A 14,596-nucleotide genomic window follows, 5' to 3' on the forward strand; every position below is an offset into this window, starting at 1 on the left:
GAATAGCATTCACTTTCAGAGCTGGTGCTCTGTGTTTAATGTCTGTATGTTAGTGAGCTCTTGAAAAAATCCTCATTTTGCTTTGGATTCAATCCCCAGCTCCCAGTCTGACAAACAAAGAAACAAAACCCCTCCAGTTCTCTTCAACTAGAAATGCCTAAAAATCCCACTCCTTTCAACAAAACCAAAGAACCCCTGCTTTTGTCACATAAAACGCACTTTAACCAGACTCAGGCGTACTACGGAAAGGGAATTTAAAACCTCACAGTGAAGACCAGTGTCTTTGGTCTGCTAGCAAAGAAAATTGCTTTGATTTAAGAAATAATATCACAAAGGACTTCATGGCAAATATTTCTTCACATGTGCAGCAGGGTGTGTGCTGTGTCCTTTCTGCTCAGTGCAGAGACAACACGAGCTTTAGCAGCAGAAATAAATATTTGCAGATCCAAAGACCACTAATTTTGGACAAGGTGGCTGTATTAGAAGTCCTAATTTAGCACACTGTGACTTCACTGAGACTCGAGCACAAAAGAGATGCTAGAGCCCTGTAAGTAACAGTGAAATTTCAATGGCTCATGTGGCTTTTGATCAATCTTTTAGTGTCTGAATTATACGGTAAGCACACCCATTGACTTCAAAGACAAAAGTTGGACCCCTCAAACACGAAGTTCAAAGGACTTTCAAGCTGCCATGACAGATCTTCTTTAGCACCTTACTCAATCGTGTCTAGATTTTATTCCTCACCTTGAAATATTATATTGATAGGTGAGATATATGCAGTACAGAAATACATATTAGATTCATTCTTGTGAAATTAATGTATACAGCTTAAATTAAAAAACTCCAGGCCTTTAAAAACATTCAAGGATAGCTTCAACAGGTCCTGCAAGGTCTTGCTGGAGACACAGGACTACTTTTTATTCCTTTCACAAAACATAACATAAAAATCTCTAACACTAGATGCACTGCATCGCACAGTACTGCCTGGTTTCTGAGGGAAGGACATGAACTCTTAATCCTAACAATGAAATAGTGCTTAGTTTGGTGCTTCCACGTAGAGCAGCTAATTCACGTAGAGAATCACTAATTCTACCTTGAACATAAAGGTTTAAGAGTTACCTGTTTTGGGGAAAGGAGTAAACTTCAAGCTGTTTTGATAAGATGAATATAAGATAAAAAGTATGTGTTTTCCATGAGAGGCAATCAGTCATTAAATTATCCCATCGACGAGTGCATTAGCAATCTAATCTGTAGTCACGGTGGTATATTGCTCAAGTAACAATGATATGCCGCTACGACTTCTTAAAATGACTTTCTACTAGACTCAAGACCATGTGATTTTCACGGAATAAATCACATCCTGGATTGAGAGCCCATCCTGATATTACTTGACTGAAATTCTTAGATTCAACACAGTTGAAGACGAAGCTGAATCAACACTGACAGTGAGAATCTACACTGACAGTGGCAACGCATAACTTCTAAGATGCACACAATGCAATGGATCTCGCATTATTTTTCCTCGGAGTCTCTTTTTTTCATTTGTAGACCTAACCATATATGAAAGCATTAAAGCACAACCTCCGAGCTAAAATCCACTTCCAAAACTGCTGAGGATAAAACTGCTACTGAACCGCTCTGTTCTGTTTATCATATTAAGATACATTTTATTTTTTCCATGAAAAAAAATGCTAGATTGCAAGTGTAACATAATAGAAGCAGCAAGCACTGCCAGCAGGTCTGAGGAAGAGAGAATAATTCAGAGATATTGTCATCTGTAGGCCAATTTATATTGTCAGACAGCAGGTTCACATTAGCCTCTGATGTCACTGCAATAATGGCATAATATAACGATTGAGCAAAGAATACCTGTGGGGTATAGCTATACAGTGTGGTGTATCTATACTTGTACAGTATTTCAGGATTCATTCAAAGCAGAACCAGAAGAAGAAAAAGACCAGGATTAAAAGAAAACCGGGAAAATGGTGTTCATAAAGACTTCTGAATATTTTAGCTCTTGTTTTGTGATGATGAAGCAAGCACAATGTTGTATTTCATTGATTCAGTGGGTTCATGATTAAAATAAACTAATGTAGCAATTTAGGGGTTTTGTGCTTCCTTTTTTTTCCCCTCTCTAACAAGAAAAAAAGCTTTTTAACAGTTTCTCGCGGCAGGCATAATGTGCATCTGTGCTCTGATTTACTGCACATGCTGCCTTCTCTAGCATCATGTTAAGTTAGGGTATCAGCATGGTAGGTCACACAGTGGGAGTGACCTTTTGCTAATCACTACACATCAGTTACTACTGGCACACAGCTCATTACTAAGAAACCCTCCAACTAGCTGGCTTTCAAATTCGCTCACACTTTGTTTTTTTTCCCCCTCTTTCTTTCTTTATCCTCCAGACTTAAAGATTATACTTTTACATAAAATCTTCTGTTGTGTAATTTTGTCAACTAGGGTTCCAAAGTCAAAAAGGCACCCAGTTAATTTTCCATGATTATAAAAGGAGCTTGAAAATTCCTACTGAAGGTAGGCCTATAATCTTGGGTTTCATTAAAAAGGTCAGAACATTTTTACTCACCACCTATTATTAAAATGTTTGAAGGCTGCCACTAATTTGATTTTTCAGGACACAGAAATCTCACTGGAAATCAGAATGTAATCCTGCTGTTGCTTTACTGGCACTTTTCATAGGGTAGGATATGGCAGCAGGGACTAAAAGCTCTCCTGCAATTTACAATTGGTTACTTTGGACAAATGGCAGGTGACTAATGCAAGACAAACTGTTTGCACAACCTGGGAGCACTGGGTTTAATTTCAGTTTCTGAAAGAGGGGAGAAAGTGTTTCTATTCACGTTGAACTGCGAGCTGTCCCCTGCCAATACATCTGCCACATTTAATACACAACACACCCCTCCATCCCCGACAATGCGATTATTAGAGGTACAGAATTCAATAGCTTAAGAATACAAAACATAGCTGGAACAAAATGAAATGATTTTTAACTCACCGGCCATTTGCTGAATGCCGCTGAAGGCACCCAAGTTACTGGAGGAAGTTGCCTGCTGCAGAAGCTGCAAATTAACAACACAACACAGCAATCTATCTGACATTGATGTAACAAATGAAGATAAAACTAAAATGAGCCATCATTTCACATTTGGAGTACTTATGCTTTCCTTTACATTTATATAGTCTCTTGCTTCTGTCTATTGTTGGAAAGAACATCCCTAGAGTCAATGCTGTAAATCCATATTAATGTCTAATCTCTATTAAGAAACACAGAGACACAAGGGAAACTCAATAACATGGCTGCTTTAAAACAATTAATCAATTTATTCTTTTTAACAACCAGGTGTTAAATCTATTTAAACCAACATAGTGTGACTAATTACAACCCTCTGTAGTCTAGTAGTTACCATAACTCATCTCTGTCAATCACGGTCCATTCTCCCCCACCCTCTTGAATTCTGCTTTTTCTTTATTATCTTTATGAATCAAGCACACACATATTCATCAGACTGGTATTTGTATATAACAATTTAGCCTACCTGCGTATTAATTAGCCTACTTCAGAACTAACATATATTTTTAATTGCTGGGTAAATTGCTGTTTATAATTATATCACTATACCAAAGCATTGTATGCATACAAATTATGTATTTACACATACACAGCACTTATATATCTGGACACATCTATCTGCCTAACTTGGAACCATCAGGAAATTCCAAATTATCCAAAACAGAGTCATAAAAGGCAGAGGCCCCCTCTCAAGCGCAAGGAATCTCTTTTGGCCATCCAGGCTAAGAAACGTGCTGTGTACTTCATATTTCTCCAACAGGAGCAGCATCTAGCACCTCTTTCTCATCTAACAAATGGACCAAAGGAAATGCTATTTTAAATCTACGAGAAAACAACTGTCTTTCCCCTGCCATCTTCACTTTCTGTAGGAGGTAGTGTGAACCATGCGTGTTCAGCACTGACAGGACCATTTCCAAACGAAAATGTGGAAAATTAGGGGATTCAGCCACAATATTCTAGTTTCCAGGCTGCACCATACAGATATGGCCTTTACAGTGTTCAGCTGCCTATGTGTCCTCCCCTAAGGAAGAACTTAAATTTTATTCCAGCTATAAAAACCCGACTCTAACCTTCAAAAGAACAATAAAACTAATGGAATAAAACTTCATTTTGCACCACGAGTCCACTTTAAATGCTTGTCTTGGAAAGCACTGACACATCTTGAAAGGTTTATTCGATTTCTATTCCTTGGTATTTATTTTTAGACCATATGATAAACATACAGAGTTTTTTTTTTTTATATAGAAGACTTTCTACATATCCTGGAGGACTTAGCAATTTATTGCAGGGAGTTTATATATAGTTTATAGCTGATTTACTGTGGTTCTAAAATAAATACAGTATAATACAGCCACTGCGTCTGAAATGAACTTACAGCTAGATACTGTGGTGTGAGTCCTCCAAGACCTGTGAGGTTTCCCCAAGTGGCAGTATTGAGCTGTTGCATCTGCTGTGCCAACTGCTGCTGCAAACGCCGCTGCTCCTTGTCCTTTTGGGTGTCAGCAAACTTCACCACGATTGGCGAAGAGCAGCCCTGTGGTTAAACAGATGGGGAAAGACAGACGCGTTAAATCACACCAAGTCACCCTCGCATCGTGTGCTCAGCCGTGTCCCGTAGGGCCACTGGCAATGGCATGACCTGATCGCTCACCCTCTCTTTGCGATTCGCGTACCTCAAGGACTAAGATTTTCAGCTTCTTAGACAAAAAAGCTATGGAGAAATTATTGATTCCCCAGTTCTTTTTACAAAGCACCTTTCCTCAGGCTCTCTTTCCCTTCCAGCTATCAAAATTGCTGCCAGAGACAGCAAAGTGTACCAGTCCTCTTTAATTAAGCTTCACAGCTGATGAGATGGACGTGATGCTTTATCTGCAGTCTGTTTTCAAGGCATCGCCAAAAGGAGAGGCGTCCAACCTCCCTGCTGCCAGGGACCACACAGCCAACACCGCCCTGCCACCATGGTCTGGCTGCGCGGCCACGCTCGGTGCAGCTGGCTTGCGTACCTCATGTAAACAGACTGTGAGCAACAGATTTACTCCAGCACCCATCATCAGCAGATCGCCGGTCCTTTTCGTATCAAGGACCCCCAGTCCGAAGCAAGCACAAAGGGTGATGCTGCTAGGACAATTCACCCACCTGCGGTCTGCTCCCAGGCACGCTTTGCATCAAGCACCCTTGAGATGTGAACAAAGGGCAGGATGCAGACCAAAAATGACTAGTACTGGTGACAGCAGCCCATTCCTGATTGACACCATTTCTTCTATCACTTCTATGAGCCTCTTGTTACATGATATGGGAGGGCTGTAAGACATCTTAGGAAACAGGGAAGCTGTAAGAAAGAACCAGAGATCTGGTCTGCAGCCTACTCCTCACCCATGTCTGAGGGACCCTTGAGAAGAAGCAGGAGGTCATGGACCAGAAGGGCTTTTGAGGAAAGCTGGATATTTCCCTTGGACTTCAAATTGCGTATTCCTGGGCAAAGTCACTGAGAGAACGAGACATGAGTATAAAAGATGTCTCTTGCTTTCATTCTATTTTTTTTTCCTTTTAAATTTTTTTCCATATTTTAACCTTTCAAGTGTTCATTTTTTTCACATCAAGGGAGCAAACTATATACTGCAATGATTCAGTTCTTCAAATTAATTCAAGCATTTTGTGAGTCACAGAAACTGTCAATCCATTTCATACTCTTTTCCAACTTCACAGGATCCAATGAATAACTTCCCTCCACCCACAATGCTTTGTTATACTAATGTCTTGTCTAACTTCAATCTGAACACAATGGCAGGAGTGAAAGGTGACTCAAGCCCAAAAAACACAGCAGTGGTTTAGCCAAAGTGTGTAGCATGGGATGTGGAGCAGGGTTATACTTAATCTCTTCCCATGGCTGCTCTCACAACACTGTGAACATCTTCAGGAAAGGTCCTGCCCTCTATTTCTTAGAAAAAGCAGCTGTGTACCTTTTCTCTGAGGAACGTCACACCAGGACAAATGACAAGAATATTCACCATCAACAGATGAAATAAACCACAATAATAATATCTCTCGTATAAAGATCTCCCATCAATGCTGTTCCTTTAGAATTGTCTTAGAAAAATCACTACTTGTGATTCATTATTCCACCTCCAACACCCTTCCCATGCAATTTATTGTAAAAATGTCTTTCCATGTTTCAGTGAGGAAGAAAGGAGATATGTGCCACTCCAGCAATCAAATAAAGATTATGAAGGAGGTGGCCTGTTACACAATTACCTCTCCCTAGTGATTTTTATGCTAATATTAAAACAAAGAGACCCCTTAAAAAAAGGAAGAAAAAGGATGGAGGTGGTAAAGGATGTGAAAGAAGTTCTGGTTTTGCCAGTAAAAAGTTCAAGCTGTTCCTATTCAATATGAGGTTTGGGAGCATTGAGCTAATACCAGCCAGAACTTCCTGACTTCTACCTGGGTGTGCAGGAGAACCAAGTGTACTTCCAAAGAAAGAGAAATTAATTTCAAAGGAAGAACGATTATATGGCTATTCTAGTTCTTGATTCAGCAGCTCCGCACTCAACACTACAGCTGACACCTTATTTATGAATGCTTAAATGTCAGTAAATTGTATAAAAACAATATCTCTGCAATTTATGAATCTATAACTCATTTTTTCGCTGCCTGTTCCATATTTCATCACTTCATCATTTTCAAGAAAGCAAACATTCTGAAGACTGAAATTATGTGTAGCAAGTGGCCCTCTATAAGAAAAGGATTGTTATTGTTGCATCAAATTTACTCCGTGATAACAAATTAGTGTCTTCTACTGGTGCTGCATTTGAATGCCTCAGACAAACAAGAAAACCTCCACAGAAATGAAACAGAGGAGCAAAAACTGTAGAGCAGCAATTATGTTTTTAAAATCAGTTGATTTAACCAGGTCAGAAAGTCAGGTGGAAAGAGTAATAAGAGAATTCATTATTCTGTGAGACATGTTCATCTGTATTTAACATCCCCATTGTTCTTTCTTTGAAAATTCATCTTGGTCAATGATGTGTGCCAAAGAACTGAAAATAATGAAATCAGACAAAAAAACCTCTGCAGTAATTGGGTTGAAATGTGATTGTGTACTACATGTTGTCCCCAGCCCACTTTTGTTTGCAAAAAACCCATGAAACAAAAGTGTCAAGGACCACTGGTTCAGGTGGAGAGTTGAGATTTAACACTAGATAACCCGAATTAACTTTTTACTAGGAGAGTATTGGCAAAAGTGAGCAATTTCTTTTTTTTTTCCCCTTAAAGGGTGACTTTGGTTTTATGCTGTTCTATTTTCTATCTTGAGAGGAAGCTCCCAGCCCATACACAAGGTGCATCTCCCTTCCTCATTTAATGGCTTGGTATCTCCATGCCATTAAGAGCTGTTTTCCTTCCAACAGCTGGCGCTGCCTTCATATTTTCCTCTGTGTCATCAAGACAGGAGGTACAGACTCTGTTGAGTCCCTCACCCATGGAGCTGGAGGGTGAACTGCTTGTCTCCACGAAGGGACTCCAAGCCCATGCTCAACTGACACAAAGACCCCAATGTTCACAGTGCAAACTATTTGGAATCACCTGGCCAATTTGGAGATCTCACTGCTGATGTCTCTAAGGGTGTTGAGAAGTATTTTGATCTAAGAGTAGCTATTTTATAGAACTAATGTCAACAGGAGTATAACATCAAAATGTAGCCTCTTTTGGAGTACTGTATACGACAGAAGAATGAGAGGATTTGTCTGGGAGGTAATATCTCTTTAATTTTACCATCTTCTGAAGTAGAGATGTGCAAAATTCATTTTTGCTAGGCAGAAAAATACATTAAAACACATGGAAAATATAGGTAAAACACAGTATTATCAATAAACATTTCCTTTTTACTTGGAATCAAACCCAGCAAAACATATAGGTCTGAATTAATGGAGCAGTGCATGGCAGACAAATTACTACGAGTATTATTTCAGAGACTCAAAGTGGCAGTTTTTTCACAATATACTGTCAGACTGCATAGACTGTGTAACAGCAGCTTTCTAGTAAAGATCATTTCAATTATTCTCATCTCATTGGCACATTCTCGTCTAAAACTGTATACTCAGCGTCTAAAAATGCATTGCACTGAAAAGAAAACACATCAATTATAAAAGAAGCTCAACCAAATTCAAACGTGATGTTTGGAAAGACAATAGCTTTGCAATGCCGATATCATTACTTGTAGTATACAGGAAACAGTTAGTGACATTTTCATGCACTGGATTGATTTTTAACTTCTTCTTGTTCTCCTCTATCCACCCTCCCACCCTTGGTGTCCCCCCTTGGCTCATTACACAAAGCAGCTCAACGACATGACGCAATAATGATTGTTTAGCACCCAGCATGCTTTGGGAGACTAGAGCATTGCAAAGAAAAATCACTGAGAAAAATAAAAGATAAAATAAAATGGAAAGGTCCTGGTGGAAAATCAAAGAAAAGAAAGAAAAAAAAAAGAAACAAGTGCACATAACATCAATGCCACCTCTGAGAAAAATCATCACTACACGAAGATACAGTATACATAATACAGTATAACATGCACTCTCCAATGATAAGCTACAAGATCCAGAGTAAGTAAAGACTTCATACTTGTGCGGGTTTTTTGTGCAAAATTCTGAGAGACCATGACAAAAATCACAGACTGAAAAAAGTTTTGAGATTGCCAGACAAGCCGTGGCATTCGATAACCACTCCAATGAACGTACTGTTCGCCTGCAGCTAGAGTCACATTAAGTGAACAGGTTTAAAGTTTCCTGTTGCTCGTCGTGATAAAATACGAGGCCGTAGAGGCAGTTTGGAAGGAAATAAAGAGTGCTGCTTGTGAGGAGCCGGCCACAGCCGTGCTCTGCAGGAAGTGCCACACTTTGATATGCTCTGTCATCATTAGCATTTTTATTGGCTACATGAAGGAGGAGAAATTATATTAACTTAAAAAGAGATTCTATTTGCAGAAAAACGCATGCACTAGTAACTCAGCGTGGCCAGGTTAAACCTCTTGAGCTTTTTGTCAGAGCAGTGCAAACCACCACACTTAAAAATCTATCGAAAAGGAACTTAAGATTTTTCTTCAGGGGCGTGTGTGTGTGTTAAAATTAAAGATAATTTACTTATCAGATATTCTCTGAGTATGGCTGAGGAGCGGTATTCACAGCGTTTTTATTCTCTGCTGAATGCCACTGAAAACAGACTCAAGAGCTGTGTTTGGATACCACACAGCAACGTTATTGTGCGCTTTCAGGTCATTATGAAAAAATAAGCTTTCCAAAGACAGGTAGAGTGAGTTGGTAAAAAGTTTAAATCTGTGATTGTCATGTGTCTGATCTGATCCAGGAGAGCATGGCTTTACCATTCGCAATCATTTGCACAAAGAAAACAAAGAAAGGGCAAATGATACAGTACTGTACCTCCATGGTCTGAGACTGGTGCATGGCTTTGATTGCATTCTGTGCCATTGCCCTTGTAGAAAATGTGACAAACGCACAGCCTGTGGGAACAAGGGGACAGGGAGCAGGAAAGACAAAAAACAACAAGACAAAAGGGTTGGACGCTTGTTAAACCAACACAGTCTACGAGAACGGCCACAAGACGACACTGTTCTCAGTAGTACATAAAAATAAACAACTTCTCTAGTTTATTTATTGACAGTGCTGACTTGCTAATCTGACCATAGATGAAAGAAAAAAAATCAGGTGGGGATGGGTGAGAGGAAAGGTTTTTTTTCCTTATTTTGTTCCCTTTTTTTTTTTTTTTTTCATTTTATTTTCTTGTTTTTATTCTTTAGCCACAGGGTTTGAAATAAAGAAGGCTTTTATGTAGCCTTTGGATTGCATAGTTTAGTCTATTCAGACCACACATTAACAATTGCGTGCTATGGCTTTTGTGCAGGTAAATTGTGGATAGTGCATAAAGGACTGGCATCACTGACAGCTGAACTGGGAATTTAATAAAGGAGTCCATAATGCCACATATTTCCGTGATGCACCAAGAACAACCATACAAATAAGGATGAGAAAAACTCCACTGTGCAGCCTGCAACTAAGTGTGAAAAGACTCAGACAAAAATCAGTAATGTAGGTGAAATCTCAACATTTAAGAAAATAACAGATTGAAAATAAAAATCTTTATGATTTTTGTTTCTCCGAGTTCTAGGTACAAGTTTAATTCTTTGATCTATGAAAGCCAGCCCCAGCTTGAACAATTCTGAAGCTACATGCACAAATAAACTGAAAATTAGCTTTTTTTTTCCCTCCTCAGCCTTTTAAATCATAATGAAAAGGCAGTAGGCTAAAGCATAGGCTATTTTTCCAGCCTTTTACTATTGTCAGTCATACCTGCACTGGGCATGGTACAGGTCAGCTTTTTCAGTGCATGACTCACTGCCCTTTCGACTAATAAAAACATTGCCTTCTGAGATTTACATTTTATTCTTCATGCACCCCTGGGCATCTTAAAGAAAAAGACTGTGAAATTAATGCAGATTCAGGCTGATTTTGTAATAATACCACGGCACACTAAAAGCTTAGCTAAAGCAACACAGACTTATTTCACTTGTGATCTCTAATGACTTTAAAAGTGCATTGATTTTCAGCTCCCTTAGCCTTGCACAGTTTGAACTTAGGTTTCAGAGAATAATTTAGTGTTCCACTCAATTTCCTCAAAACATTATTATTATTACTACTTAAAAGATTTCTAAATGAAGCAAATCTAAGCACTGAGAGGCTAAAGCATATTGTCATTTTAGAGCTAATGCATGAAAGCTACATTCTGGCATCAAAAATACAATATTGTTGCCCCTGTGGCCAATGGGCAAAATAAACCATTTTGCAATCCAACAAGCAACAGATTGTTTGGTTTATGCAAATCAATTTGAGGCATAAAATACCTTTTCTTTTTTTTTTTCTCCGTGTGTATCTGGTGAGATTATCAAGTCAAGACTGTATTCACATCTTAATCAAACAACAGTAAGAGAAAGCAATGCCTGATCATTACCCAAAAGCACTACATCTAGTCATGAAAATAAAGTCAATGCATTTTTGCATCATGCAGTATTGTATTTTTTTTTTCTCTTTAATGTAGAGGCCCTTGATACAAAAGAACCTAAGCTGCTTATGTACCTCTGACAGGTGAGCATCATAAAATCAGATGTCAGAATTCTTTTATACCAACTCCACGGTTGTAACTCTATGTATTTCTTAGGTAATGTAACAGCTGGTGAAGGCTTACTAGTGTTCAGCAACGCCATGTTGCTATATTATTCTTATTCAGCAACAAATTTCTGTCAAAGCAAATGATGTAACAAAACAGCTTTCTGTACAGCAAACTTGACAAGATGTGCAGTATAAGGGTAAATAAACTACAGTACCTCTGCTAGATTCCATATTGCTGCTGTGCACTAAAATTAAAGAGGCCCAAATTTACCATCAGTCTCGAAGTAATCTCTCTTTGTAACATTTCTGTTATTATCATTAACAGAGGAAATAACACCAAGGGTTTTCATTGCTCGTCTTGCAAATTCAATGGGGGATGAGCACAAACAGAGATATACTGGAGGGCAGGCAAGAAACCCCATACAGAGCCCTGAATAATACTGTTTATAATGGTCAAGAAACGGCTTCGTTCACTTCTTTCGCTCTCATTATCCAGGAGTGTGTACCATAGTGACAATTACTGAACGGAGGTTTTGAATGCATAAGAAGCATGTAAAATGTCAACAAAAATCAATAAGACACAGTTTATGCATTTATCACAATTTCTACCCAGCAGTACTGCTGTAAGTAACTTACTGAGAGATGCTGCAATTAGCAGGTCTCAAAAGGAATGTGTATCAGCAGAGAAATAAAGCTGCACTCCCCTCAAGATAAAGCAGACTGTCTCTCCCCTCCCTTAAGCTTTTTCTCTTTTTAACCACAAAGCCCAGTTGCTGGGGCCTTTCAGTGCCCAAAACTACTGCAAAACCTCCCTTCTCATTCCCCAGCCCAAAGCCATTTGCATGGATCCCGCTGTCTTTGTTGTGGAGGCAAAGACCTTCATCGCAGATCTCTGTAAAGTGCCATTTAGCGAACTACCCATTTGACAGAAAGTTGTTCTCCAGGCAAGGGGAATGCCTGATGAATGAGGTTATGCAGCTTGAATATGAGCATTTGGAAAACAGCATTCCACAGAGAAGAGGAGACTGCATTTTAATTAAGCTTTGCCAGCCAGAGGCTACAAGGTTAGATCCCCTTGTTACATCCAGTCGGCAGGCCATTTCCCACCGATGGACAGTGGCCGTTTGCACAGTAAATACTCTATTTGACTCAATAACCACGGTGAAAAATCAGCAGACAACCTTATTTCTAAATTATCTGAAAACCTAGACCTTCAGCTGTAACCATCAGCATCCCAAATAAATTCTAGCTAATTTAACCATCTTTCCACCTTGTTACATATATTTGCACTCAAGGGTTATTTTTACAGCTACCAAACCTGGACACTCACACACAAAATTTGTATACTTATTATGTGTGCACATACATTTTATTATGTGTGAACCATGGGATCCTATATATTTCATTATGTGTGAATCACGGGACCCTTTGCTTCATGACCAGACTGCCCCACCAGAGGGGAGCTAACCCTGTATCATAGGATTCAGTCCACTTAACTCCATCACTCAACTGCCATATATAATTTAGACATTCAGAAAAGCTGTACTGCTGAGATGCCTGTATTCTGTGCTCCAGTCGATGGCAGTACCTTTATCTTCCTATATAGGGTACATATACACTTTAGGAGGACAGTTTTGCTGGGCACCTGGAATTTAATCAGAAGCTGGTGTCTAAGGACACTGGGTTTCAGTTGTTTAAGCCAGATGAGCTCTGCCTGAACCATCCTGTACTCTTGCTGAGGCAGTTTCTGAGAGTTTGGGAAAACCCTTTTCAGCCTACTGTCACTCACCTGTATCTCATGAATACAGGTGGTCTTCTGGGAACATACTGCCAGCTTAAGACTGTAAATCACAATTATATGAGGACAAGACTAATCACATTTCATGCCTCGTGGTTCAAGGAAACAAGGAAGATTTTCATGGCCTCTTACCTCATCTTATGAAACAGTGCACTGACTGTAGTGCTGTGGGCTGAGGTCTTCTGGACCAATAGCTACAAGCAAACTATTTCTGTTCTACCATACTGACTCCCGAAATTTCCATTACTCCCTTCTTACTGGAGCTATGGAGCAATTTGAGAGAGAAAACGTGGAGAGAGGGATATTTCTATAGGTAATGCCTTGAAAATGCTTTGTTTTGTACCACCAGCTAGCTAACCACAAAAGAAAAATAAAAATCCTGTTGCAAATACAGCCAACCTGCAAGTCACCTTGCAATTATTTATCACTTCTGGTTTCAAAATTTCAGGGATCACTAACAGAGAAAAAAAGGGAGGGAGAAAGGAGGATTAAGAGTTTGAGCTGTTTCTCCAAGGCTGCCTTCTCATCCCCTGCACCAGATAAATGATTGACTGGGGAAAGGCTGCTTGGAGTGATTTCTTCCTGCAGGCACGATCAGAGGCAGGCACCCAGCCCTGTCACCAAAGATGCTTTGGAGCACATTGTCACATTCACCATCTTGGCTGAGAGAACATCTAAACTCATGGTGCTGGTCCTTACTGCCATTCAACTGAAAGGGAATTTTGAAGAAACTATGAATTTGTCAAGCTCCCTCCTCAACCTGGGCCATCCCAAACCTCGGGTTTGCTGCTCAAGCAACTTAACTATTTGAAATATCTCTAAAAGCTCAGCATTGCCCCATTTCAGCTCCCACTTCCTTGATCCTTCTCAGCTCAGGCTTTCACAGACTGTTTTGAAACATTCAGTCAGCAGTTCATGCACAGTCCAACACAACATCAGTACTTGCGAGCCTCAAGTGAAGTAGAACATTTTCAGCTATGGAAGACTCAAGGTAAGGGGTCTGATTTCACACTTACACAAGAAACCTCCCACATAAAACTATCATGGTCTACCAGAGATATTTAAAGCCCAAAACCCTCAGTGAAGCCAAAGGGAGATGGAAAAGCCCTAGACACGTCTGAATCAGGCCTAGAGTTAAAAATGGAAGTTTAAAACCAATGCTTTAAAGTTCTGGAGATGAAAGAAAGGCAGATGTAATCAATTATAAAGAAAATAAATGCACAGTGACCCTTTCGACACAAAAGGAGGCTCATTTTCAAAAGGAGGCTGATTTTCAAAGTCATCTGAGCAATCACAGTACTACGTATGGTGGCTGCGCAGCTGGTGATGCAAATGGTTCACCGTAAACAAGGTTTTTCTTCCATTTCTGTTAAGAAACAATAGTGAAAAGCTGCCAAAATACTCCTGCAAGAAGCATTTGGGATTCTCTGAGATGAAAGCCTCTATTTAAAGAAAAGATAAGGCTCGAATAAAAAGCTATGGAAATTGAAGCGCGATAAAAATAACTCTAGTTGTGTTAAAATATTTCTA

The 14,596-nt window shown here is 39.5% G+C and overlaps 1 protein-coding gene across 14 annotated transcripts in view; it reads right to left on the minus strand.

The window, feature by feature from the left end:
• The window catches only part of CELF2 (CUGBP Elav-like family member 2), a 563,407-nt gene that overhangs the window by 48,388 nt on the left and 500,423 nt on the right, over positions 1 to 14,596 (minus strand). For all 14 annotated transcript variants that reach the window (XM_057403784.1, XM_057403774.1, XM_057403773.1 and 11 more), the window contains 3 exons: positions 9,526 to 9,605; positions 4,464 to 4,622; positions 3,014 to 3,077 (listed from right to left, as the gene is read on the minus strand). In XM_057403784.1, coding sequence (XP_057259767.1) covers positions 3,014 to 3,077; positions 4,464 to 4,622; positions 9,526 to 9,605 — 303 coding nt within the window. The remainder of the gene's footprint in view (positions 1 to 3,013; positions 3,078 to 4,463; positions 4,623 to 9,525; positions 9,606 to 14,596) is intronic.

The sequence above is a fragment of the Pezoporus wallicus genome, unplaced genomic scaffold, assembly GCF_028554395.1.
Source record: "Pezoporus wallicus isolate ANWC-B61680 ecotype Strahan unplaced genomic scaffold, APGP_CSIRO_Pwel_v1 contig_6978, whole genome shotgun sequence".
Lineage (NCBI taxonomy): Eukaryota > Metazoa > Chordata > Aves > Psittaciformes > Psittacidae > Pezoporus > Pezoporus wallicus.